This window comes from Ranitomeya variabilis, chromosome 3, assembly GCF_051348905.1.
Source record: "Ranitomeya variabilis isolate aRanVar5 chromosome 3, aRanVar5.hap1, whole genome shotgun sequence".
Lineage (NCBI taxonomy): Eukaryota > Metazoa > Chordata > Amphibia > Anura > Dendrobatidae > Ranitomeya > Ranitomeya variabilis.
Window position 1 is genome coordinate 724,978,682 of NC_135234.1, and position 27,194 is coordinate 725,005,875.

Here is a 27,194-nt window from a genome sequence, read left to right on the forward strand (position 1 = left end):
CGCAATATATGCCAAGGTATAAGCTAAAAAAAAGGTATATGTATAATAAAGCAAGGCAGATTATAAATAAATATATGTTGTGCAAAAGGACATTTATCCTTTACCCCTGTTTGCCTGTCATTGAAGATTTTCAAGAGGGATTAATAGTGACCTTTTTCTTTTTGGAAACAGGTATATGACGATACAGACTATAGTGCCTGATACTCCAGTATAATACTGTAGTGTGCAGCCCATATTAGACCGTACATGTATATGATGGCTCTGTGGAGGCCCAGCCTCACCTTTCGTAGCCGTCACGGTATATATAGGCAGGTCTTTGGCAGCTCGTTTGAGGATTTCCTGCTGGTATTCCTGCCTCTCCTCCTTCTCGTACAACTCCTTGTCAGACTTGGATAAACAGAACTGAAGGAAAGACACAAAACAGCATTAGTCCAGCGACCAGCGAAAGCAAACATGGTACTATGTCAGCCGCACAGATTAAGTAATGTCAATACAGATGGAGCCGCACCTGGCACGAGCGGCAAGTGCGTACACGGGAAGTGGTCCGGAGGACAGAAGGCCCAGCGCTGCTAGGATCTCGCTCTCTATAAAGGCCTCCATACACATTATAGTCAGCCGAATATTCCCGCCACTCTCAGCAGGACTGGCCGACCATCTAATGTGAGGGGCTTTTACATTTTAAAGTTTACAGGGGGAGATAAGCTGCTAAAAGAAAAAGACTGGCAGGGAGTTTCTTCCCTCTGCTCAATGAAAATACAGCATACCCAGTCGAGCCGAGCATTTATAAGAGGTAGAGTCATAGGGAGAACAAGTGCTCGGCCCACAGCCATGAGAGACAGAAAGGAGAGAGTGATACTGGGCCCACAGCCATGAGAGACAGAAAGGAGAGAGTGATATTCGGCCCACAGCCATGAGAGACAGAAAGGAGAGAGTGATATTCGGCCCACAGCCATGAGAGAGAAAGAGGAGAGAGAGAGAGAGAGAGAGAGAGAGAGAGAGAGAGAGAGAGAGAGAGAGAGAGAGAGAGAGAGAGAGAGAGAGAGAGAGAGAGAGAGAGAGAGAGAGAGATATATATATATATATATATATATATATATATATATATCTAATATATAAAGCTGAATGTGTGTGTGTGTGTATGTATGTATGTATGTATGTATGTATGTCCGGGATTGGCATCTGAACCGTAGCAGCTACAGCCACAAAATTTTGCACAGTCACACGTCTGGACCCCGAGAGCGTCATAGGCTATGTTGTGAGGTGAAATTTTAACCCCGCGCTTTCCAATTCACCAAACAATTTTGCCCCTATCTACATAATGGGGAAAAAGTGAAAGGAAAAGTGTTGGAGGCGTCGCAGCTACAGGCACAAAATTTTGCACAGTCACACGTCTGGACCCTGAGAGCGTCAAAGCTATATTGTGAGGTGAAATTTTAACCCCGCGCTTTCCAAGTCACCAAACAATTTTGCCCCTATCTACATAATGGGGAAAAAATGAAAGGAAAAGTGTTGGAGGCAAATTAACAGCTGCCAGATGTGAACAAGGGGGACTTAAAGAATGACAGCGATGGCACCAAAGAGTATATACTGTACAGTTGCTAAGGTGGGGCCCCAACATGGGATAATCACACCACCACGGGGATATGAACACACACACAAAATGCGCCACACACTACCACGTGCTCGAACACATATACCACCCTCAGCGCACATTTCACCACACATACACCAACCTCGCCACATAAAAGTAGAAACACAAAAGTCGCCGCTCAAAACTCGCCACGCGCAAAACTCTCCACATGCAAAACTCGCCACACGTGCAAAACTCGCCACACGCAAAACTTGCACACGCAGAAAAATTGCCACACGCAGAAAAATTGCCACATGCACAAAAGTTGCAACACATGCAAAAGTTGCCTCACACAAAACTTGCACATACTCAAAAGGCACCACACATAAAACTCGCCACGCGCAAAACTCGCCATGCGCAAAACTTGCTGCACACAACTTGCTACACTAACCTGTCACATGCAACTCGACACACAAAAAGTTGCTACACGCATGTCGCCACACAAAACTCATCTCACAAAAGTCCCTGCATGCATGTCGCCACACGCAACTCAACACACACAACTTGACACACGAAACTCGCCCTAAAACACACACAAGTCTGGTATCCTTCAAAAATAAAAATCTGATTAATAAGCAGACAAACTACAAGAGCAACAAATGTACCATATAGGAATCCGGCAGCTGTCAGTCACATGACCAGTCTATTATGTGTATGTGTGAGCTAATATATACTGCCAGGGGGTGGGCTTACTGTTGGCTGGGGATTTATCAGGCTGCCATTTTAGCTTACAAATACTGAGGTAAAAATACTGACCAAATAACGTGTGAACGAGGGCTAATACAGGAGGAGATGGCATACAGCTATATACTATATACAGGAGATGACACACAGGTATATACTATTTACAGGGGAGATGACACACAGGTATATACTATATACAGGAGGAGATGACACACAGATATATACTATATACAGGAGAGATGACACACAGGTATATACTATATAGAGGAGGAGATGACATACAGGTACATACTACATACAGGAGGAGATGACATACAGGTATATACTATATACAGGAGGAGATGACACACAGGTATATACTATATACAGGAGCAGATTACCTACAGGTATATAGTATATACAGGAGGAGATGACACAGGTATATGCTATGTATAGGAGGAGATGACATACAGGTATATACTATATACAGGAGATGACACACAGATATATACTATATATAGGTGAGATGACACACAGGTATATACTATATACAGGAGATTACATACAGGTATATCTAATATATAAAGCTGAATGTGTGTATGTATGTATGTGTGTATGTCCGGGATTGGCATCTGTACCGTCGCAGCTACAGCCACAAAATTTTGCACAGTCACACGTCTGGACCCCGAGAGCGTCATAGGCTATGTTGTGAGGTGAAATTTTAACCCCGCGCGTTCCAATTCACCAAACAATTTTGCTCCTATCTACATAATGGGGAAAAAGTGAAGGGAAAAGTGTTGGAGGAAAATTGACAGCTGCCAGATGTGAACAATGAGGACTTAAAGAATGAGAGCGATGGCGACAAAGAGTATATACCGTACAGTTGCTAAGGTGGGGCCCCGACATGGGATACTCACCACACACGGGGATATGAACACAAACACAAAATGCGCCACACACTACCACGTGCTTGAACACATATACCACCCTCAGCACACATTTCACCACACACACACACCAACCTCGCCACATAAAAGTCGAAACACAAAAGTCACCACTCAAAACTCGCTACATGCAAAACTCGCCATATGCAAAACTAGGCTCACGCAAAACTCGCCACACGTGCAAAACTCACCTCATGGAAAACTCACCTCATGCAAAACTTGCACACACAGAAAAATTGCCACATGTACAAAAGTTGCACCACATGCAAAAGTTGCCTCACACAAAACTTGCACATACTCAAAATGCACCACACATAAAACTCGCCACGCGCAAAACTCGCCATGCACAAATCTTGCTGCACACAACTTGCTACACTAACCTGTCACATGCAACTCAACACACAAAATGTTGCTACACGCATGTCGCCACACAAAACTCATCTCACAAAAGTCGCTACATGCATGTCGCCACACGCAACTCAACACACACAACTTGACACATAAAACTCGCCCTAAAACACACACAAGTCTGGTATTGTCCTTCAAAAATAAAAATCTGATTAATAAGCAAACTACAAGAGCAACAAATGTACCATATAGGAAATACGGCAGCTGTCAGTCACATGACCTGTCTATTATGTGTATGTGTGAGCTAATATATACTGCCAGGGGGGAGGGCTTCCTGTTGGCTGGGGATTTATCAGGCTGCCAATAGCAACCAATCACAGCTCAGCTTCTATTTTGCTACAGTTAATTAACCTGAGCTCTGATTGGTTAATATAGGCAACAAAGACATTCTCAGTATAACAAAGCTAATATATGTTGTGAAATGCTTCTATTTGCTTAGTTTTTGCCTTTTAATAATTACATTTCTATCTATTTGTTTTGTGGTTTTTGTGTGCAGAATAAATTTTTGTTAACACATTCTATTTTGCTAACAGCAGTCATTAACCCGGGCGAAGCCGGGTAGTACAGCTAGTATATATATATATATATATATATATATATATATATATATACAGGTCCTTCTCAAAAAATTAGCATATAGTGTTAAATTTCATTATTTACCATAATGTAATGATTACAATTAAACTTTCATATATTATAGATTCATTATCCACCAACTGAAATTTGTCAGGTCTTTTATTGTTTTAATACTGATGATTTTGGCCTACAACTCCTGATAACCCAAAAAACCTGTCTCAATAAATTAGCATATTTCACCCGTCCAATCAAATAAAAGTGTTTTTTAATAACAAACAAAAAAACCATCAAAGAATAATGTTCAGTTATGCACTCAATACTTGGTCGGGAATCCTTTGGCAGAAATGACTGCTTCAATGCGGCGTGGCATGGAGGCAATCAGCCTGTGACACTGCTGAGATGTTATGGAGGCCCAGGATGCTTCAATAGCGGCCTTAAGCTCATCCAGAGTGTTGGGTCTTGCGTCTCTCAACTTTCTCTTCACAATATCCCACAGATTCTCTATGGGGTTCAGGTCAGGAGAGTTGGCAGGCCAATTGAGCACAGTAATACCATGGACAGTAAACCATTTACCAGTGGTTTTGGCACTGTGAGCAGGTGCCAGGTCGTGCTGAAAAATGAAATCTTCATCTCCATAAAGCATTTCAGCCGATGGAAGCATGAAGTGCTCCAAAATCTCCTGATAGCTAGCTGCATTGACCCTGCCCTTGATGAAACACAGTGGACCAACACCAGCAGCTGACATGGCACCCCACACCATCACTGACTGTGGGTACTTGACACTGGACTTCAGGCATTTTGGCATTTCCTTCTCCCCAGTCTTCCTCCAGACTCTGGCACCTTGATTTCCGAATGACATGCAAAATTTGCTTTCATCAGAAAAAAGTACTTGGGACCACTTAGCAACAGTCCAGTGCTGCTTCTCTGTAGCCCAGGTCAGGCGCTTCTGCCGCTGTTTATGGTTCAAAAGTGGCTTTACCTGGGGAATGCGGCACCTGTAGCCCATTTCCTCCACACCAGACTCAGTCCACTGCTTCCTCAGGTTCCCCAAGGTCTGGAATCGGTCCTTCTCCACAATCTTCCTCAGGGTCCGGTCACCTCTTCTCGTTGTACAGCGTTTTCTGCCACATTGTTTCCTTCCAACAGACTTACCATTGAGGTGCCTTGATACAGCACTCTGGGAACAGCCTATTTGTTGAGAAATTTCTTTCTGGGTCTTACCCTCTTGCTTGAGGGTGTCAATGATGGCCTTCTTGACATCTGTCAGGTCGCTAGTCTTACCCATGATGGGGGTTTTGAGTAATGAACCAGGCAGGGAGTTTTTAAAAGCCTCAGGTATCTTTTGCATGTGTTTAGAGTTAATTAGTTGATTCAGAAGATTAGGGTAATAGGTCGTTTAGAGAACCTTTTCTTGATATGCTAATTTATTGAGACAGGTTTTTTGGGTTATCAGGAGTTGTAGGCCAAAATCATCAGTATTACAACAATAAAAGACCTGACAAATTTCAGTTGGTGGATAATGAATCTATAATATATGAAAGTTTAATTGTAATCATTACATTATGGTAAATAATGCAATTTAACACTATATGCTAATTTTTTGAGAAGGACCTGTATATATATATATATATATATATATATATATATATATATATATATATATATATATATATATATATATATATATATATATATATATATATATATATATATACTGGGCCCACAGCCATGAGAGACAGAAAGGAGAGAGAGATACTGAGTCCACAGCCATGAGAAACAGAAAGGAGAGAGTGATATTCGGCCCACAGCCATGGGAGAGAAAGAGGAAAAAGAGAGATACCCGGCCAGGAGCCATGAGAGAGAGGAGAGGAGAAGGAGAGAGAGAGGAGAAGGAGAGAGAGAGAGAGGAGAGAGAGATACTCGGCCCACAGCCATGAGAGAGAGAGAGAGAGAGGGGAGAGAGGGGAGAGAGGGGAGAGAGGGGAGAGAGGGGAGAGAGGGGGGAGAGGGGGGAGAGGGGGGAGAGGGGGGAGAGGGGGGAGAGGGGGGGAGAGGGGGGAGAGAGGAGCGAGAGGAGAGGAGAGAGAAGAGAGAGAGGAGAGAGAGGAGAGGGAGATAATCGGCCCACAGCCATGAGAGAGAGAGAGAGAGAGAGAGAGAGAGAGGAGAGAGGGGAGAGAGGGGAGAGAGGGGAGAGAGGGGGGAGAGGGGGAGAGAGGGGGGAGAGGGGAGAGAGGGGGGAGAGGGGGGAGAGGGGGGAGAGGGGGGAGAGGGGGGAGAGGGGGGAGAGGGGGGAGAGAGGGGAGAGAGGAGAGAGAGGAGAAAGAGGAGAAAGAGAGAGATATTCGGCCCACAGACATGAGAGAGAAGGAGGAGGAGAGAGATACCCGGCCCGGAGCCATGAGAGAAGGGGAGTCTAGGAGAGCGTAGCTTGGCCCACAGCTACGAGAGCATGAGAGGAGAGCAGAGAGAAAGACACTGTATAAATTATACAGACACAATTTGGTATGACGATTGTTGTATTAAGCTGCAAATAAAGCCGAGGCCCCTTTTACCACACAGCGAAAACAAATCCCAAGTAAGGCTGCATTCACACACCGGTGCTTCTATCAGGACCGATTGTTTCTTAGGCCGGTTTCACACTTGGGCAGGGCTGCGTAGTTCCTCCGTTAAGCCCCGCCCACTGCCGCACCTCTTCCTTCAGCTCCGCCTACATCGGCATGCGTCCTGCGTTCCTACCTTTATCATTGGGTATGCAGGCCATGCGGATGTATGCGGTTGCCTCTGGATGCGTCGTTTTGGCCTGAGCCGACCGCAACAAAATGCAACATGTTGAGTTCGGCGCAGCGTCAAAACAATGCATGCTGAGGCATCCGCATACATTCGCATGGCCTGCGTACCCAGTGATACTTTTCTCCTATATTTACTATATTTAATATTGGAAGACAAATATGACGGAAAAAAAAAAAGACAGGACCTTACCTCTTTGGATGGATTAGCAGGACAGGAAAATATTGTCTTCCAGTAGGACCACACAAACATTATAAAAAATAGATGAAAAAACACCAGGTAGATAACTGAAAAAGCAAAAACAAATATAGTCAGAAAGCACAGTACAAGTGTATGATGTACATGTTCTTTTTCAGGCACGGACAACCCTTAGCTTGATAGAATAGATGGATATGTTTTGATCTCGGTATACAAAAGGCAATTCTCATAACTAAAGTTGTGATATTTAAAGGGAATGGTTCATCAAACAATGACTTTGTGTATAGATCAAATTTTTATCCGAAATTTAATTTTTTTAATTTTGCTTTTTATGTTTAATTTTTCAGATCCCGCTCTGTATTAGAAAATAATTTATAAATCTTGCCATTTTCACACCGGGGGATATTCTAGATTCCCAGTTTCTGTTGTCTCAGGAAATCCATGTACATTAGCAGCAATGGAAGGATTCAGAGCCGATCGTTTGTATTGAAACATCTAATTAGGTCATTGTGAAGAAAAGAGGAAGACAAGGATCTATGAAATCACCTACTGTGAAAGATGGATCTTGTGTTATCAGCTGTGTATAGAGGGGTTATCTGTTATTGCAACCCTGCCTCTGATGATAATGAGACTCCTGAAAACTTTTTTTTTTATACAGATTGTGGTATGAAAAAAACCCCATACATTACTATATTATTTAAAAATACATTTAACACAAAAAGTGAATAAAAAAAAATATATTTTTTGATTATACATTCCCTTTAAAAGGAACATATTTGCCTTAATCAGTTGAACTGCTCCTTAATAGAAAGCCCGACACAATGAAGAAGCAGCGAGATCTGCAGATAAGTTATAGATCAGCAGTAGCTGAACAGATTAGATATATAATTATATGAGAAAAGGTTCGGTCATTTATCTCTGCGCATCCTGAGCTTAGGAGTCCAGTGGGCGGTCCTATTCACTGATTGACAGCCGTTAGTGTAGAAGTATGACCGACCACTAGACTCAAGCTTAAAATTAGCAAAAAGGTCTATATCATAGGAATAGTAGGTATACTCAATATTCTCCCCAGGAAAATATATAATTAGTCTGCTGAGCTCTGTGGTAGATACTTTGGGGTAGTAATCTTCAAGCAGCGACAAAGGAGTAGGTAGAGGGGAGATTAATGGGATTGTCCGGTGAAAATTAGATATTAGAAAAAACTTTTTGACAGTGAGGGTGATCAATGAGTGGAACAGGCTGCCACGAAAGGTGGCGAGTTCTCCTTCAATGGAAGTCTTCAAACAGAGGCAGGACAGACATCTGTCTGAGATGGTTTATTAATCCTGCATTGAGCGGGGGGTTGGACACGATGACCCTGGAGGTCCCTTCCAACTCTAACCTTCTGTGATAACAGTCTATGAACTCTGCACAGGGATTAGTGATCACTTATCGATTGGTGGGGATCTGACTGCTGGGACCCGCCCTGATCAGCAGAATGGGGAACTTTTATTCCTGTGCTTGTTTTTTTTTGGAAGATCCATAGAGAATGAAAAGAGTGGCGGTTGGGTTTCCGGCCCGCAGCTCCAGATTATGACTGCGATAAAAGTTCGCAGTTCTGGAGATCGGGGATCTAGGGGTTGTCTAGTGAAAACAAGTTACACGAGGCAGAGCTGCTATTCTGTCCATCATTAATGACAAGTCTTTAATTGGATTTAACCTCTGAGCAAATAATACTCATTCTACAATAAAAAGCTATTTTTCTTTTCTTAGGTGATTTTTTTGCATCAACTTAAACTCTGAAAAAACATAATAGGAACCTTTTATTATTATTTATTTTTTACAGGCAGTGTAAAAAAAAATCTGTTTTGGACATCTGACGATCGCACAGGTATAGGGCTCGTTACAGTACAGTTACCAGAGCTGTGACCTGTAACGAGCCGCCGTCAGCTGTCACATGAGCGGCACACCAGGCTCTTATTACATAACAGCAAGACGGAGTCTCGAAAGCAAAGAAAAATATATTCAGCGGTGCAAAATAATTAGTTCATAGACACCTTTATAACAAACAATATAGAGTCATTACAAACAGAGTGATCTATTTCAAGTGTTTATTTCTGTTAATGTTGATGATTGTGGCTTACAGCCAATGAAAACCCAAAAGTCATTATCTCAGTAAATTAGAATACTTTATAACACAGCTTGAAAAAATGATTTTAACATCTGAAATGTTGGCCTACTGAAATGTATGTTCAGTAAATGCACTCAATACTTGGTCGGGGCTCCTTTTGCATCAATTACTGCATCAATGTGGCATGGAGGCGATCAGCCTGTGGCACTGCTGAGGTGTTATGGAAGCCCAGGTCGCTTTGATAGCAGCCTTCAGCTCATCTGCATTGTTGGGTCTGGTGTCTCATCTTTCTCTTGACAATATCCCATAGATTCTCTATGTTGGGGTTAAGGTCAGGCGAGTTTGCTGCCAATCAACCACAGTGATACTGTTGTTTGTAAACCAAGTATTGGTGCTTTTGGCAGTGTGGACAGGTGCCAAGTCCTGCTGGAGAATGAAATTTCCATCTCCAAAAAGCTTGTGGGCAGAGAGAAGCATGAAGTGCTCTAAAATTTCCTGGTAAAAGGCTGCGCTGAATTTGGTCTTGATAAAAGACAGTGGACCTACACCAGCAGATGACATGGCTCCCCAAACCATCACTGATTGTGGAAACTTCACACTAGACCTCAAGCAGCTTGGATTGTGGCCTCTGCACTGTTCCTCCAGACTTTGAGACTTTGATTTTCAAATGAAATGCAAAATTTACTTTCATCTGAAAACACCTTGGACCACTGAGCAACAGTCCAGTTCTTTTTCTCCTTGGCCCAGGTAAGATGCTTAGGGAGCTGTCTATTGATGAGTGGCTTGACACAAGGAATGCGACACTTGTAGCCCATGTCCTGGATATGTGTGTGTGTGGTGGCTGTTGAAGCAATGACTCCAGCAGCAGTCCACTCCTTGTGAATCTCCCTCAAATTTTTGAATGGCTTTTTCTTAACAATCCTTTCAAGACTGCGGTTATCCAGGTTGCTTGTGCACCTTTTTCTCCCACACTTTTTCCTTCCACTCAACTTTCCATTAAAGGGAATCTTTCACCCCCAAAATAGTATGAGCTAAGGTCACCGGCATCAGGGGCTTATCTACAGCATTCTGTAATGCTGTAGATAAGCCCCCGATGTAACCTGAAAGATAGGCGTGCTTTGTCTGCCCTGTTGAGGGCAGAGCAAAGAACTGCAGTGCGCAGGCGCCGGGCCTCTCTGATCTTTCCCAGCCGTGGCAGGAAGACAAGAGGACATCATCGTATGAAGATGGGAGGCGCCGGACCCGGACCGCGACGCCCACATGACCGCCCCAGGGTGAGTATAATATAACCTGTTTTTCTTATCTTTCAGGATACATCGGGGGCTTATCTACAGCATTACAGAATGATGTAGGTAAGCCCCTGATGCCGGTGGCCTTAGCTCATATACGATTTTTGGGGTGACAGATTTCCATTAATATGCTTAGATACAGCACTCTGTGAACAGCCATGACCTTTTGTGGCTTTCCCTCCTTATGAAGTGTGTCAATGACTGCCTTCTGGATATCTGTCAAGTCAGTAGTCTTCCCCATGATTGTGGAGCTACTGAAACAGACTAAAGCCGTCGCAATCCGTCGTGGTGGCAAAAAAACGGATCCTGCAAATGTGCCCGCAGGATCCGTTTTTTTGCCATTCACTTTTATTGACGACGGATTGCGATGGATGGGCACACGTCGCATCTGTCGTGCAACGGATGCATCGTGATTTTGCGGCCCGTCGTGACGAAAAAACGTTCAAGGGAACGTTTTTTCGTCCATCGAATCCGCCATTTCCGACCGCGCATGCGCGGCTGGAACTCCGCCCCCTCCTCCCCGGAACTCATAATGGGCAGCGGATGCGTCTGAAAACTGCATCCGCTGCCCACGTTGTGCACAATTGTGCACAAAGTCCGTCGGTTTGCGACGGCCCCGTACCGACGGAAGTGTGAAAGAGGCTTAAGGGACCTTTTTAAATGCTTAGGAAGCCTTTGCAGGTGTTTTTTTGTTAATTATCCTAATTTACTGAGATAATGACTTTTGGGTTTTCATTGGCTGTAAGCCATAATCATCAACATTAACAGAAAAAAACACGTGAAATAGATCACTGTGTCTGTGTAACGACTCTATATGAGTTTGACTTTTTGTATTGAAGAACTGAAATACATAAACTTTTTGTTTATATTCTAATATTCTAATTTAGTGAGAAGCACCTGTGGGTGTATGTATATATATATACCGTATATATATATATATATATATATATATATATATATATATATATATATATATATATATATATACACACACACACACACAGTATACATATATATATACAGTATATATATGTAAGTATATATATACACACACACATATATATACATACAGTATATATATATATATATATATATATATACATATACACACACACACAGTATACATATATATATACAGTATATATATGCAAGTATATATATACACACATATATATACATACAGTATATATATATATATATATATATATATATATATATATACACATATACACACACACACAGTATACATATATATATACAGTATATATATGTAAGTATATATATACACACACACATATATATACATACAGTATATATATATATATATATATATATATACACACACACACATATATATATATATATATATATATATATATATATATATATATATATATATATATATATATACACACACACACACACACACACGCATATACAACACAATGTTTCTAAAATACACAAACTGGAAAGGAAATTTACCTTTTTCAGTGTTTGATTGTATCGTATCTGCAAGAAAAGCAAAATAATAATTACAACAGTTTTCCTAGGGCTGAAAAGGAGGGTTTCCAACAATAGACATTTACCACAATATGGGTGATTAATGTCTAATCACTGGGGGCTCAATGATGGAAACCCCTCCTATCAACAAAACATCGTTGTAAAGTCTCTTCAAGACATGGCCGTAGTACAGAGGAGTGTGAACAGCACAAACGACAGCCATTATAGTCTACTATAGTCTGTACGCAGGGATTTACCTCACACTTATAGGTTCTCCATGGAGCAGAATGGCGCTTGATTACTGCTCCATTCAAAATACAGCAGACGCCAGTTGTCCGGGTAGGAGGATTGTTGGGCTCGGGACCATGTGTCGGGGTAGGAGGATTGTTGGGCTCGGGACCATGTGTCCGGGTAGGAGGATTGTTGGGCTCAGGACCATGTGTCCGGGTAGGAGGATTGTTGGGCTCGGGACCATGCGTCCGGGTAGGAGGATTGTTGGGCTCAGGAGCATGCGTCCGGGTAGGAAGATTGTTGGGCTCAGGAGCATGCGTCCGGGTAGGAGGATTGTTGGGCTCAGGAGCATGCGTCCGAGTAGGAGGATTGTTGGGATCGGGACCATGCGTCCGGGTAGGAGGATTGTTGGGATCGGGACCATGCGTCCGGGTAGGAGGATTGTTGGGCTCGGGACCATTTGTCGGGGTAGGAGGATTGTTGGGCTCGGGACCATGCGTCCGGGTAGGAGGATTGTTGGGCTCGGGACCATGCGTCCGGGTAGGAGGATTGTTGGGCTCGGGACGCTTCGCTCTAGCCCTTCAGTAATCAGGAATTTACCGACAAACTTGTGGAGAATAGTGAGATGTGGGAAAAGTCAACACACTGCACAATTCTCTCTTGATCTCTGTCCTGCATCGATGCCTCGGGCCTATCACTAGGTGAACACACCATTTCAGTTGCATTAAACTAATGTTTAAAGTTTTTTTGGGGGGGAATAATAAAAAAAAAAAAATCGTAATTCTAAATAAATTACTGAACTCCTTTAATTAGAAATCAGATGAGTGAATTGATCAGCAGGAGCCGGCCCAGCGGTCAGGTCAGCATTCCATGGCCGCAGAGCAGAAGCCTTGCAAACCGCCTAACTGCCGCCATCCCTGGCTTCTCTTCTGATTATCCAGCCTGGACCAACGCACATTTGGGCTATTCAGAAGCAGACACGCGAATGCTGCCTGGTAAACGTTTGCAGGGCTCCCGTCCGGTGGCCATGATGGAGCACGGATCTGGTTGCTGGACTGGATCCTGCGAATCGATTTGCTCAACTCTAACAGTGATTTGATCCCTCAAAACAAGTGCAAATTGCTAATTAAATGTATTTAGAGATCTATTTCTAATGACATTTTAATTTTTTTTTCTATTCCTGGAGAAACCCATCAAGGGTTGCCTGATATAGGAAACATTTCTAGAAGCCCCCAATATGGCCTGCTATATAATAGTCAGGGGATCTTGGCTCAGGGGTGATGTTAAAACCAAAAGCCCCACCGCTGAATTTCAGTGGGGCCGCAGTAATGCTCTGTAAGAGCCGACGTGTGAAACGTCAGTCCCCCAACATAGGCAATAAAATAAAGGCGTACTAGGATGACCGCCATTATACAACATTGTTTGTCAGAGGTGTTCAACTTTGTACAGAATTATGAAATCCAGAAGTATAATGGTTAATTCCTGTCTGACAAGTCGCACCGTGAAAATGAGAACAACAGGGGAACAAGTCAGCTGACGACGGTGGCACCGGCCTCCTCCCTACATACAAACAGTGATTAGCTGGGGTTACTGGTCAAGTCATGCAAACAGATGACGTAAGGGAAGTTACTGAGCAGTCTGTCAGCTTCCTCATCCCAAATGCACGGGGCCTGCGGGCCATAGAAGCCATTCCTGAGATTCCAGACAGAACACCTAGGGTGTATCCCACCATACGGAAATCACAGCACCGCGCCGCGCAGACCTGGACCTGTGGGAATGTGCGGAATAGAGGACTACAGCGAGGGGAAATTAATTCTAGCATCATCATTGTATCTCCCAAGGCAAATCTGTAAACCAATTTCTCAACCTGAGTAATGAGGTCTGGGAACGAAAACTCATTTCTTTTTAAAGGCATTTGTGTTACGGGAAAAAAAAAAAAAAATCAATTCTGATGTTTTTCCATTTTTCACAGAAGAACAGGACATTTCATAGTTAGGGGACTGAAAATATTAAAAAAAAAAAACAAATTTTCTGACCGGGAATGTATATTTTTAGGACCCTCATATTAGCCAGAGAGAATATCGGCTACAAAGAATCCCAGGCTCCAAAAGACCAAGAGCATCTAAGCGGCACATGAACAGCCACTGATTTTAACCTCTTACAGGGAATCTGTCACCAGGTTTTTGCCCCCCCCCCCCCCCCATCTGAGAGCAGAATGACGTAGGGGCAGAGATCCTGATTCCAGCAATGTGTCACTTACTGGGCTCCTTTCCATAGTTTTGATAAAATCCCTGTTTTCTCTGCTGCAGATTTACCAGTCCTCTGGATGCTTAGGCTCAGTATAACCCTGCCCACACACACCACTGATTGGAAGCTTTCTGCCTATGCACAGTGTACACAGAAAACTGCCAAACAGTGGCGTGGGTGGGGATATACAGAGCTCATTAATATGGACGATTACATGGCAGCAGGTTAACTAGTCTTGTAGTCATAATCTGCTGATAGATGAGTGTTTTTGTTTTTTTTAATCAAAACTACTGCTAGCAGCCCAGTAAGTGACACATTGCTGGAATCTGGGTCTGCTGCTCTGAGATTAGGTGGAAAAAAAATCTGTTCACAGACTCCCTTTAAAGTACCCGGGAATTTTGTGTTGTTTGCGCTTAGTTTTTTCTTTCCTTTTGTTTCAACAGTTGCAACATTTTTATTTTTCCATCCACATTGCAATATTAAATCCTGTTTTTGCAGCATAAGTTGGAGTTTTGAATTACAGCATTCATTTTAGTGGAATACAGGAAACAAAAAATCCAAGTGCAGTGAGATTGTGAACCCCCACCCCCTGCAATTCCAGCATTATTTCTGGGTTTTGTTTTTAAGGCGTCCATTTAGTGGTGGCGATATCCCGGAAACATGATTCTTCAGGTCAGTTCATTTAGGGCGGTACCAAACTTGTCCAATTTTTCTATTTTTTTTAAAAAAGGTGAAAAAAAAATTGTAAACTTTTTTATTTTTTTCTGTCAACTGATCTGAGGGCTTGTTTTTTGCGCAGTAAGCAGACATTTTTTTCTTAATAGACCGCGACAGAGAGAAGCCAGAAGACCGCAGCGTCTGATTTCTCCTACTTCTGCACTGATTAGAAGCACTTCACCTTCATATTAAAATGGTGCAAGTTTCTTTTAGCAGTGCAGGGGTTAATCTGCTCAGTTAAGAGCTCCTGGTAGCTTTCCTGCATTAAGGCTCAGCTGTGCACTGTTAGCCACTCCTATATAATCTGGGTCCTGGCTAGCACTCATTGTCAGAGTTAGCTTATGCTGCATGGCTAGAGGTTGTTGTTGGTTGTTATTTGAGAAGGCGTTTGGTGGATTTATCTGTGACTGTTGCTAGGTTTTGGGTGTGTGATAATTCCTCTTCTACTTTGGTTTAGCACCATACCACTGTATATTTGCATGACTGGTATTTTACTTTATCCATGCTCGTATTACCTTGTTAGTCTGGTTGGTGTATTACGGTACACTACTACTCCCCCCTCTTCCTTGGGTGGGGAAGGGTACAGACTGAGGGCAGATTCAGGAGCTAAGGCAAGGTACGTGGCCCTGGCATCTTCACCATCAGAAGTAATCCGGAGAACAGGGCGATGTTTTGATAGAGCGGACATTTTTGGACACTGATACTCACGCTGTGTTTTTTTTGCTCACTATTTTAACCCGTGTTTTTTTTATATAGAAAAGTGAATGGTGTTGCACAATGTTCAAAAAACTATAACTCGTCCCACCCATTTTCAAAGATCCTAGGGCTCAGACCTCCAGCAATCAATAAGTTGGTTATGATTTAGAAAAAAACCTTTTCAGCAGATGACCCCATACTGTGCTTAATACCTGGGTAGTTTTATGTTACGTTTTACGATCAGACCGCGTCCAAATCATCAGAAAACAATTACATCATAGAAGTTTCTGTATACTTCAACCCCTCCCCCACTAACAAATTTTAAAGGGATACTCCAAAGAAAGACATTAATGACCTCCATAGGAACTTTGATAACTTGGGTCCCAACGACTTAAAAAAACAACAACCTAGGTCTCATGTCCCATGTTACTACTCGATGAAGTAGGTGGAGACGGATGTGCCATAAATCCTCATCAATATTGTCTGACAGGTATGGGCCTCATAACCATGCCGAAAATGGCTGGCACATCGAGGTAGGAAAAGCTGAGCATCTGATGCCACTTGTGCACCAATTCTCTGCCTGAATGTGGCGGCCACCTCAAAAGGCGGGCGGAAGTTGGGGGTCACTCATTGTTGATCTGAGACTGTGAGACCCCCCATATATATATATTTTTTTTCAAATCCATATTCTTTGCAAATCTCGCTACATCATCTTCTTACCCTGGGTTATAAAAAACAAAACAAAGAGCTATTCTTATGTGCTACTCTTGTTCAGCACTTGGTAGGGGCAGCCATGCACAAGTCATGGAGGAGCGGTGGAACATCATCATGAACACACATAAAAATTTCTTCTGAAGACCACCAGTAAAGAAGCTCCTGTGGAGACCCCTACTGTCGGCATAATCGGTTTCTAAGTACAAGCGAAGAACTTTTTCAGATTATTCATTAACAACTCCCCAATGAGTAATAATTCCAATGGAGTTATGGAGGAAGTAAGGGACACGCTCGATCACTAGTGAGGGACATTTTCATTTCCACCTCCGCCATCATTACTACAATAACAGAGATAAAAACAATAGATTTCACAGACGGAAGGAACAACGTGGAGAACTTTCTCACACAGACCAAGTCATTATAAGTCTAGTCTTTAGTTCCCAAACAAGAATGTCCCCAGACTGCAGCTCGTGGATCTCATCTGCGCTCCGAAGACAACAACCTCCACCATCAAACCCTGGCAGCTTTTATGCGTTGAATCAGGTAAAAAATATATGAGAGTTTCTCGAGAACCTATCGACAGATTAACAAGCAACACGACATATCGACAGACACTGGATTATAGCAAATGTTCATGTGTTTTATTGTAAAGCAATAACCGGAATCAATTCCAGGTTAAGAAAAGTATAAACTGGTTAAGTCCTCACACTGGTAACACCTCCTGTCATTTAGAATCATCTCTGGGAGGCAGAAAATCCTGCATTTCCTTGCGGTGCAGCACTTTCCGCCATTACTATTTCTCCTACACGCTCCCCACCCCATTATCAGGCACTAGGACTCCTTAGATAAAGCAGTAGGTCTCGGGTAGATCATCAGACATACTGGGCATCGCTGCGCACCTTGGCAGCTTCTTGCCTCAGCTCTTCGCTGCCTGACTCCAGGCTTTGGCCCCGGCCACACGTCCTTACACATCACGTCTCACTTCAGTACCTCTTCTAATAGAAGTCGACTTCTCCAGGTCGTATGTAATAACACGCAGTCACGGCATGTGAAGACGGGCCAAAAGCCTTCAAATCAGACCCTCAGTAATGACTATTCTGTATAAAAACAATGGTGACTGATATTAGGGACCTGCTGTAATATATATATATATATATATATATATATATATATATATATATATATATATATATATATATATATATATATATATATATACACACATATATATATATATATATACACATACACACACACACACACAGACCGCGATCCCAGTGATGTGTCACTTACTGGGCTGCTTACTGCAGTTCTGATTAAATCCGTTTTCTCTGCTGCCGATTCACCAGTTCTCTGGACGCGGAGCTCTGTATAATCCCGCCCACATCACTGATTGGCAGCTTTCGGTGTACATTTTGCATAAGCAGAAGGCTGCCAATCAGTGGTGGGGGCGGGGTTATACTGTTCTCATGAATATGGAAGACTACCCGGCAGCAGGTTTACTAGTCCTATAGTGATAAATCAATGATTTTATGAGCAGGAGATTATCAAAACTAAGGAAAGCAGCCCAGCAAGTGACCTCACTGAAATTAAGGTCTAAATCTTTCCCAATGGTACTCTCAGATTAGATGGCAAAAACCTGGTGACAGATTCCCTTTATGCACACAACAGCATTTATTTATTGTGCTTTGCTTATATAGCGCCACAGAGCTTTACATTCATCATCATCATCACTGTCACCATTGGGGCTCACAATCCACATTCCCTATCGGTATGGTTTTTGGAGTGTGGGAGGAAACCCAGCAAACACGGAGAACAAACTCCTTGCAGATGTTGTCCTTGGAGGGATTTGACCCCAGCGCTGCAGTGCTAACCACTGAGCCACCATGCTCCCATATGGTGCGGTGTTACAATGCAGAAGCATTGCTTCTACGAGAAAAACTACGTACAATGGTATGTGTCCACGGGGCGTATTCCTTCAGTATTTGCTGCGGATTGGACGCTGCATGCAGCTGCAGCGTCCAATCCGCAGCAGCCAGATGTTACAGCATAGTCAATGGGATTTTATGAAATCCCATCTCCACTAAACGTGCAAACATGCAGACGGCAGACCTGCATAACCGGACATGCGGCGCTTCTTTATAGACAGCAGCATGCCTATTTATCTTATGGAGATGCTCAGTCTCTGCAAGATAAATTACACAGTCTATGTATAGGATGCGGTGATTCCGCACGGTTCAATGAACACAGGCGGAATCACCGCACGTACAAAAGGGGGCATTGCTTTGGGCGGAGCAGGTATCCGCTGCGTCCCAAGCGCTGGGATTCTGGACAGTGGACACATACCCTTAGTGTCTAATGGAGAAATTCACATATGGAAACCAACAGAAGATGCAGTAGGGACCCACTGTGGTTTATGGGCTTTATATTGCACAGTACCCATGGGTCACGTGAATATAAGCTTGTGAAACCAAACACAAAATTGACAATACAGGTATGAAAAAGGGGTTGTCAACTTTCAGAGATAATTATTTATAGAGGGTTAAAAATTATTTCAATTGGGTCTCATTAAAATTTTGCCCCACTTGGTTTTTACAGGCTTTTTCTTTCCAAGCACATTCAACTTTCATCAGACGATCATAGTGGTCTTACTGACGAATTCTTAGTTAAAGGGAACCTGACAGCTGCCGGTCCAAGAGTAGCACACTGGTTCCCTGATCTCCGCCAGGCGATTTTGACTCTGAAAGCTGCGGGAGGTCAGAGAAAAACATAGTTTAATAGCCGCCAGTGACCGAGCCACACAGGAGACTGGTCGGATAGGGGGTCCCCAGCGGCTTCTCCTGCCCTGGAATGATAGGTCTCTCCCTGTGTGCAGGTATACGGAGAGACCTGTCACCAGGACAGCGGGTGGACGGAAGCCACCGGGGACAATATTTTAGTTCTACTTACAGGCACTTAAGAAAAAAAAAAAAAAATTTTGCCCCAAAGATGGACAACTCTTAACATTCAGAAGACGTACATTTGTGTCAACTATTGTATGGTCTTTTTTTTGGAACTTCGATCCTTCAGATTCCTCTGGTAATGACCGTTTACCCAAGGGAATATCATGACGACATCATAAACCTACAACTTATGACCCAGGAGCGAATTCTTGCTGATCTGCAAGATCTGCAAAGATTGGGAACTTTTATTAATAAAATCTCCATCGCAATGACCCCCGCGGTTGCGCTGTGACCCTCTCTGCACTTGCACCCCATCAAGGCTTATTCATAGAACTGCTTTCTTTTTGGTCTGGTTTTTTTCCCCAGGGTCTTTTGAGCAGGTCAGTTCCAAAAAGCATCAGGTATTTAACCCCTTCCCGAAATGGCCAATTTCAGTTATTGTTTTTCCTTCTTTAAAGATCGATAACTTGATTACTTCTTTGCCCACAATGATGTATGAAGCTTGGTTTTAGCGGAACAAGTTGTACTTTTAACCCCTTTCACGCTGCAGTCTCTGCTTCCCAGAGCCATAATTTTTTTTATTTTTATGTCAATATGGCCATGTTAGGGCTTTTTTTTTGCAGGATGAGTTGTACTTTTGATTGACACCATTGATTTGACCATATAATGTACTGGAAAACAGGAAAAAAAATTCCAAGTGCAGTGAAATTGCAAAAAAAAAAGTGCGATTCCACAATTTTTTCTTTACCATGTTCACCAAATGCCAAAACTGACCTGCCATTATGATTCTCCAGGTCATTACGAGTTCATAGACACCAAATATGTCTAGGTTTTTTTTTCCTTTTTATTTAAGTCGTGAAAAAAACTATTCCAAAGCTCGTTTAAAAAAAAAAAAAAAAAAAAAAAAAAATTTGCACCATTTTCCGACACCCATATCGTCTCCATTTTGGGGATCTGTGGCCGGATGAGGGCTTTTTTTTTTTTTGCATGCTGAGCTGACATTTTTATTGCTACCATTTTGGTGTGTATACGATCTTTTGATCGCCCGTTATTGCATTTTAATGCAATGTTGCTGCGATAAAAAAAAAAAACGTAATTCTGGAATTTTGCCTTTTTTTCTCATTACGCCGTTTACAGAACGGATTAATTCTTTTTATATATATATATATATATATATATTGATAGATCAGGCGATTCTGAACTCTGGACGAATGGGGGAGATTTAAATTTTTATATTTTCATTTTTTTTTTATAAATTTTAAAAACTTTTTTTTTTTTTTTTAAATTGCTTCAATAGTCTTAATGGGAGACTAGAAGCTGCGATCATCTGATCACTTGTGGTACATAGAGGAGGGCTGAAGCCCTGCTGTGTGTAGCTAAAATGATTACTTGCTACGAGTACCAACCGCGGGGCGGCACTCATAGCTATCCAGCTAAGATAACCACAGGGGTCTCTTCTGCAGACCCAAGACTGTCATACCAAACAATCGGCGACCCGTGGTCATGTGACACCATTCGTTTTACCCCATAGTGTACTGGGAAAAGAGAAAAAAAAAATCCAAGTGCGGTGAAAGTGCAAAAGAACAAAACAAACAAAAAAAACTATTCTGATAGTGTTTTTGAAAATTCTTTACAGCGCACGTTTTTGTAGTAAAAAAAACAACATGAGAGTAGGATTCATAGTGCAGTATTTTTTTTTTTTTAGTGATGAAAAAAATTGAAATGTATAACAAAATTTTTTTTGATTATACCACCATTTTCAAAGGCCTGACCAATTGTATTTTTTCGATCAATACAGCGGTGCGAGGACGTAGCTGTTGCAGGCCGAAACAACATTTTTAGATTTATACATTTTGGGACCGATATGACAAAATACTCCGCGATTTTGGTGTTTTGAATGGTTTTCTATGTGTATTGATCGGGTTAATTAATTTTCATATTTTGATAGATCGGACTTTTCTGGATGCGATAATACTGCGTGTTTTTATTATTATTATCTTTATTTTTAATGGGAGAAATGGTGGAGGATTTGAACATTTTTTTTCTTTATTTTATATTTATTTGTTCTGTATTTACTGGTTTCCTTAGGGGACGTGAACCTGTAACCATCTGAAAGGAGCTGTATGATGACAGGTGTGGAGGTCTTCAACAGACCCCCTCAGCTGTCATATAACAAACTGGCACCCCTCGATCGCATCACGGAAGCGCCGGTGGGCGCATAGAATGGAGGTGCGCTGTTAATGCCAATGTCAGAGTTTGTCAGCGGCATTTAACAGGTTAACAGTTAACCTGTTAGCGGCAGGTCCAGGCTGAGGCACACGGCCATTATCTGCCGGAATGGTGCAGGCTCACCCCGTGAAACCGCTCCATACACCCGCTGCTGATCCCGTAGAGAAGTGTAGGTCAAACATACCAGTACGTAACGCCAACATATTTTTTTATTGTATCCCATAATATAGTGTGGCCACATTGTGCCCAGAAAATGGCTTTATTTACTTGGTAGCGGTCTGTAGATTACTGATACAAAAATTCCCATAGACATGTACGGCCACAATGCCCCATAATATAGCACACATCACTCATGGTCTCCTGTTTTCTACGACATACCCCAGGACTGACGGACTGTAGATATAGAATAAACATAATTGAGCCGGTGCCCCGCTCTGCTGATCGCACACATCACAGTCCTGGGAATAACATGAATATCCAGTTTTGATGATATTTCAGCCATTATATCATCTATGAAAATTCAAACTTTCCTTCATATTTCCTGTCTCACGTTCAATTATTGCGAGAACTGTTCTTTAATCTTTTAATTTTCACTGGGGAAGCGCTTGTAATTTAGAGTTTGTGGTCTTTCACACTTCGCACTTCCCAGAGGCTTTCTAGCAAGGCAGAGTCGGCTTTTCACACCAATTTCCTGGCGTCCCATTAAACAAGCCCCTACAAAACCCTCCCTCCACAAACATGTCCCCTGCTGTCACACCCGTACATCAGGCTTTCAGAAAGCACGCCAAACCAGAAATGTGGGCCACCCACCCATATGAATTGCATGAGATTTTCCGAGGTCGACATCTGATTTTCCCAAGGTCAATGTTCGATGTCACATTTGTGCAGAAGTTTTAATGATACCTTTTGCTAAAGTTTGTAATTATTCTCCATGTATCAAACGGACGGTACATCTAATGATAAGAACAGAGCATATTACATGGGTGTGATCGTTTAAGGAGGATATCCGCAAACTCGCTGCACATCAGCCACTAGAAAGAACCTTATGTGTTTGAATGGACGCCATAGAGTGGGATCTCCACCATGGCCCCTCAATCTTTTATTCAGAGCCAAGAGTCACTAACAAAGAGTATCATTCACTTACATAAGCGCTAGTGTAAATGTGTGACTAGTTCCAAGTTTCCCCAGCCATATAATTTAGAGGAACCAATGGAATCAGCTGATCGCTGGACCGGTGTAATTTATCAAGGGTTTCATGGTGAGACATTTCTTCCAAAGGTCTAGTCTGACCTTACCATAAACTATCAGTGCTTGATTAGTGGGGGAACCCCAGTGGGGCTTGCCCGAGTGGCCTTGTGCATTCACAGTGCTGATAATCGGGCATCCCGGAGGTTGGACTTTCTCTATTTCTAGCCGAGAACAGAGCATGTGAGTATAGCATGAAATTGGAGGTCACAGTAGGGAAGTGTAATGAGATTTCTTAACATTTTGTAGGCTTTGTATACATAGCAACTTTTAGAGAAGCACAGAGTCTGAGCCAAGAATGTATACAATGTACACCACCGTTCAAACGTTTAGGGTCACCCAGACAACTTTGTGTTTTCCATGAAAACTCATACTTTTATTAACCAAATGAATTGAAAATCTAATCCAGACATTGACAAGGTTAAAAAAAAAAAAGATTTTTTATTTCAAATAATACATTTTCTCCTTTGCTTTCGTCAGAGAATGCTCCCTTTGCAGCAATTTGCATTGCAGACCTTTGGCATTGTAGCAGTTAATTTGCTGAGGTAATCTGGAGACATTTCCCCCCATGCTTCCAGAAGCCCCTCGCACAAGTTGGTTTGGTTTGATGGACACTCTTTGCACCGTACGGTCAAGCTGCTCCCACAACAGCTCAATGGGGTTGAGATCTGGTGACTGCGCTGGCCACTCCATTACAGATAGAATACCAGCTGCCTGCTTCTTCCCTAAATAGTTCTTGCATAATTTGGAGGTGTGCTTTGGGTCATTGTACTGTTGTAGGATGAAATTGGCTCCAATCAAGCGCTGTCCACAGGGTATGGCATGGCGTTGCAAAATGGAGTGATAGCCTTCTTTATTCAAAATCCCTTTTACCTTGTACAAATCTCCAACATTACCAGCACCAAAGCAACCCGAGACCATCACATTACCTCCACCATGCTTGACAGATGGCGTCAGGCACTCTTCCAGCATCTTTTCAGTTGTTCTGTGTCTCACAAATGTTCTTCTGTGTGATCCAAACACCTCAAACTTGGGATCGTCTGTCCATAACCCTTTTTTCCAATCTTCCTCTGTCCAATGTCTGTGTTATTTTGCCCATATTAATCTTTTCCTTTTATTAGCCAGTCTCAGATATGGCTTTTTCTTTGTCACTCTGCCCTGAAGGTCAGCATCCCAGAGTCGCCTCTTCACTGTAGACGTTGACACTGGTATTTTGCGTGTACTATTTAATGAAGCTGCCAGTTGAGGACCTGTGAGGTGTCGATTTCTCAAACTAGGGAAGAAATGAGGAATCCAGCTCAACGAGGTAGTGAAAAAACTCTTTTCTTTATTCACTTGAAAAATATATTCAGTGGAGGATAAAAACATCAGGATCGATTTCTCAAACTACATACTATAATGTACTTGTCTTGTTGCTCAGTTGTGCAGCGGGGCCTCCCACTTCTCTTTCTACTCTGGTTAGAGCCTGTTTGTGCTCTCCTCTGAAGGGAGTAGTACACACCGTTGTAGGAAATCTTCAGTTTCTTGGCAATTTCTCGCATGGAATAGCCTTCATTTAATGGAACCACAAATGTAATGCTCCAGATTCTCATCTAGCTCAAAGGAAGGTCAGGTTTATAGGTTCTCTAATAAGCCAAACTGTTTTCAGCTGTGCTAACATACTTGCACAAGGATTTTCTAGGGTATTCTAACCATCCATTAGCCTTCTAACACAGTTAGCATACACAAAGTACCATAACAACACAGGAGTGATGGTTGTTGGAAATGGGCCTCTTCACACCTATGAAGATATTGCATTACAAGCCAAATGTTTGCAGCTAGAATGGTAATTTACCACATTAACAATGTTTAGAGTGCATTTCTGAATCATTTTTAGCTTTATTGGAAAAAAACTGTGCTTTTCTTTGAAAAAAAAAAAGGAAATTTCTAAGTGACCCTAAACTTTTGAACGGTAGTGTATAGATCAGTTCTAATACTTTCATACAAATTGCATCTGACAGAGTATTGTGTGATTCTTTATTCTGTTGGATTAAGGCTACAAGACGACATGTTATGCAACACAGAAATCGCAGTGTCACATTGCAACTAATAATTCTGTATTGTGTCACACTTTTCCGAAGTTGGAGGAGGTTGCGGACACAGTGTCGCAAATATTCGCAAACTTGTTGGATTTTCCTGTCGCAAGCAACCCACTTGTTATAATCTTGAATGCAAGTCATGTGCATCTGCGACTTATCTGTTATTCGACCATTTTCTTTCTAACACCGAAATTAGAGAACTAAAATAGTCGTGCAACAGCAAGTTGCAAATAAGATGCCAATTTGTTTTTGAGGTGGGGGGTCACGCCACCTGTCTGAGAAATAGAGAATAGCCTCATCCTTAAAGAAAGCAAACTATTTACAGAGGTAAAATAAGGACCCACGTGTTAATTTCAAGGGAACAGTCTTCAACAACTCGGAGGTTGTAAGATCCATCAATGGAGTACAAAAAAAAAAAAAAAAAAGAAGTGTATGTTACTACAATGGATACTGTGGTTTTCACTTCTCGGCTTCATCCAGCTCATTATGACATAATGACATACTTCCGAAACAAATCCCAAGCACTTGACACTGGTGTAAACAGACAAACCAATCTACACACAGACAGGCGCGCACCTCTCAGCATATATCCGGACAAGTCATAATTACACGAGAGATGAGCACAGCAGCCACACATACACATTGCTTCCAGAAAATACAACTATAGACCCAACCACTAAAATAATAATAATAAAAACATTATCTATAAATCACATGCAGGGGATCAATGCTTGCAATGATCCACAAGCAGATATAATGTAGGGGAAATGTACACAAGTGTTATCTAAAGCATATTGCTCCACTAAATAAGACTCCCCAAATCTTGGGAGAGAGACAAGTTGCTTATTTCCAGTAGAATCAAAAGATTGTAGGGGCTAAAATCCAACGAGATGCATATGTGGTCAAGCCTAACTGTTCCCCATTACTATTCACAGGATCTGACATCTTAGGTCTACTGCTTGCCACAATACTATTAGTTTGCAGTGTGCAGTGACCTATTTTTCAAATGCTCAATCCTGTGAAGAGAATGTAATAATATGAATTATTAATTTTCCATGTAACCATCGGGGGGGAAAAAAAATAAAATAAAAATAAATCAGAATTTGGAGCCTTCAGGTGGTCATCTGCCGAACAAACCTTCAGCCAACAGCTCTCTCTCCCGAGTCCGCCATACACAAGAGGGCTCAGCTCTGCCCAGTGCTTGTGCGTTTTCAATGGGGATAGAGGAGAAAACACATTGCCAAGCGTAGCATATCTTCCCTGAAAACATCAGGCATTGAAATTCCATCATCTGTTGGGACAGTCAGAAGGCCCCATAATACATCAGATGGTTGGCGTATATTATGTTCGAGTCCCTGCAGCTGCTAGACAGCCTGAATACATGTGAGGATTCCCTAACAAACAGGCAATCCCTGCATGTGTTCAGGTTGTCTAACAGCCGCAAATCATGCAGCTGCGGGGACACAAACATAATCTACGAGCACATCCAAATCCTCAGAAACCACCCGAGTATGCTCAGAGAAACTCGAGTAACAAGCATACTCGCTCATCACTAAAACTGACCTTTATACGAGACTGATACATCTTGTTCTGTAGAGGTCACTTGTCAGCAGTCTCATTATCATCGCAGGCAGGAATATAATGAAAGGTGTATATATGGATAACACTGGTTGATAGCTACTCCCTGCGCAATCACCTCTGCACAGATCACAGAGCATGCCCACAACTCTCTCCTTGAGAAGCCACTGAACATCTCTAGACTATAGTTTCCTATGTTCATGAGGCTTCCGTAAAGCATTGCTCTGAATGATTTTAACGGGTCAAAACAAATGCCCCCATAATCACAGACAGAAAACATAAAAAAAAAAAAGGACATGAAAAAAAATAATCTAAGGAATAAAGCACCACTCCAATGTGTTTTCTTTTTATACTGCAGCGCTGGAGTGGTGGTAGGCTTATACTTACCGGTCGTCATCTTCTGCTGTTC

At 42.2% G+C, this 27,194-nt stretch overlaps 1 protein-coding gene across 2 annotated transcripts in view; it reads right to left on the reverse strand.

The window, feature by feature from the left end:
- The window catches only part of ZDHHC20 (zDHHC palmitoyltransferase 20), a 75,195-nt gene that overhangs the window by 32,970 nt on the left and 15,031 nt on the right, over positions 1 to 27,194 (reverse strand). For both annotated transcript variants that reach the window (XM_077298381.1, XM_077298380.1), the window contains exons 2-4: positions 12,091 to 12,117; positions 7,204 to 7,298; positions 282 to 402 (exon numbers count right to left, since the gene is read on the reverse strand). In XM_077298381.1, coding sequence (XP_077154496.1) covers positions 282 to 402; positions 7,204 to 7,298; positions 12,091 to 12,117 — 243 coding nt within the window. The remainder of the gene's footprint in view (positions 1 to 281; positions 403 to 7,203; positions 7,299 to 12,090; positions 12,118 to 27,194) is intronic.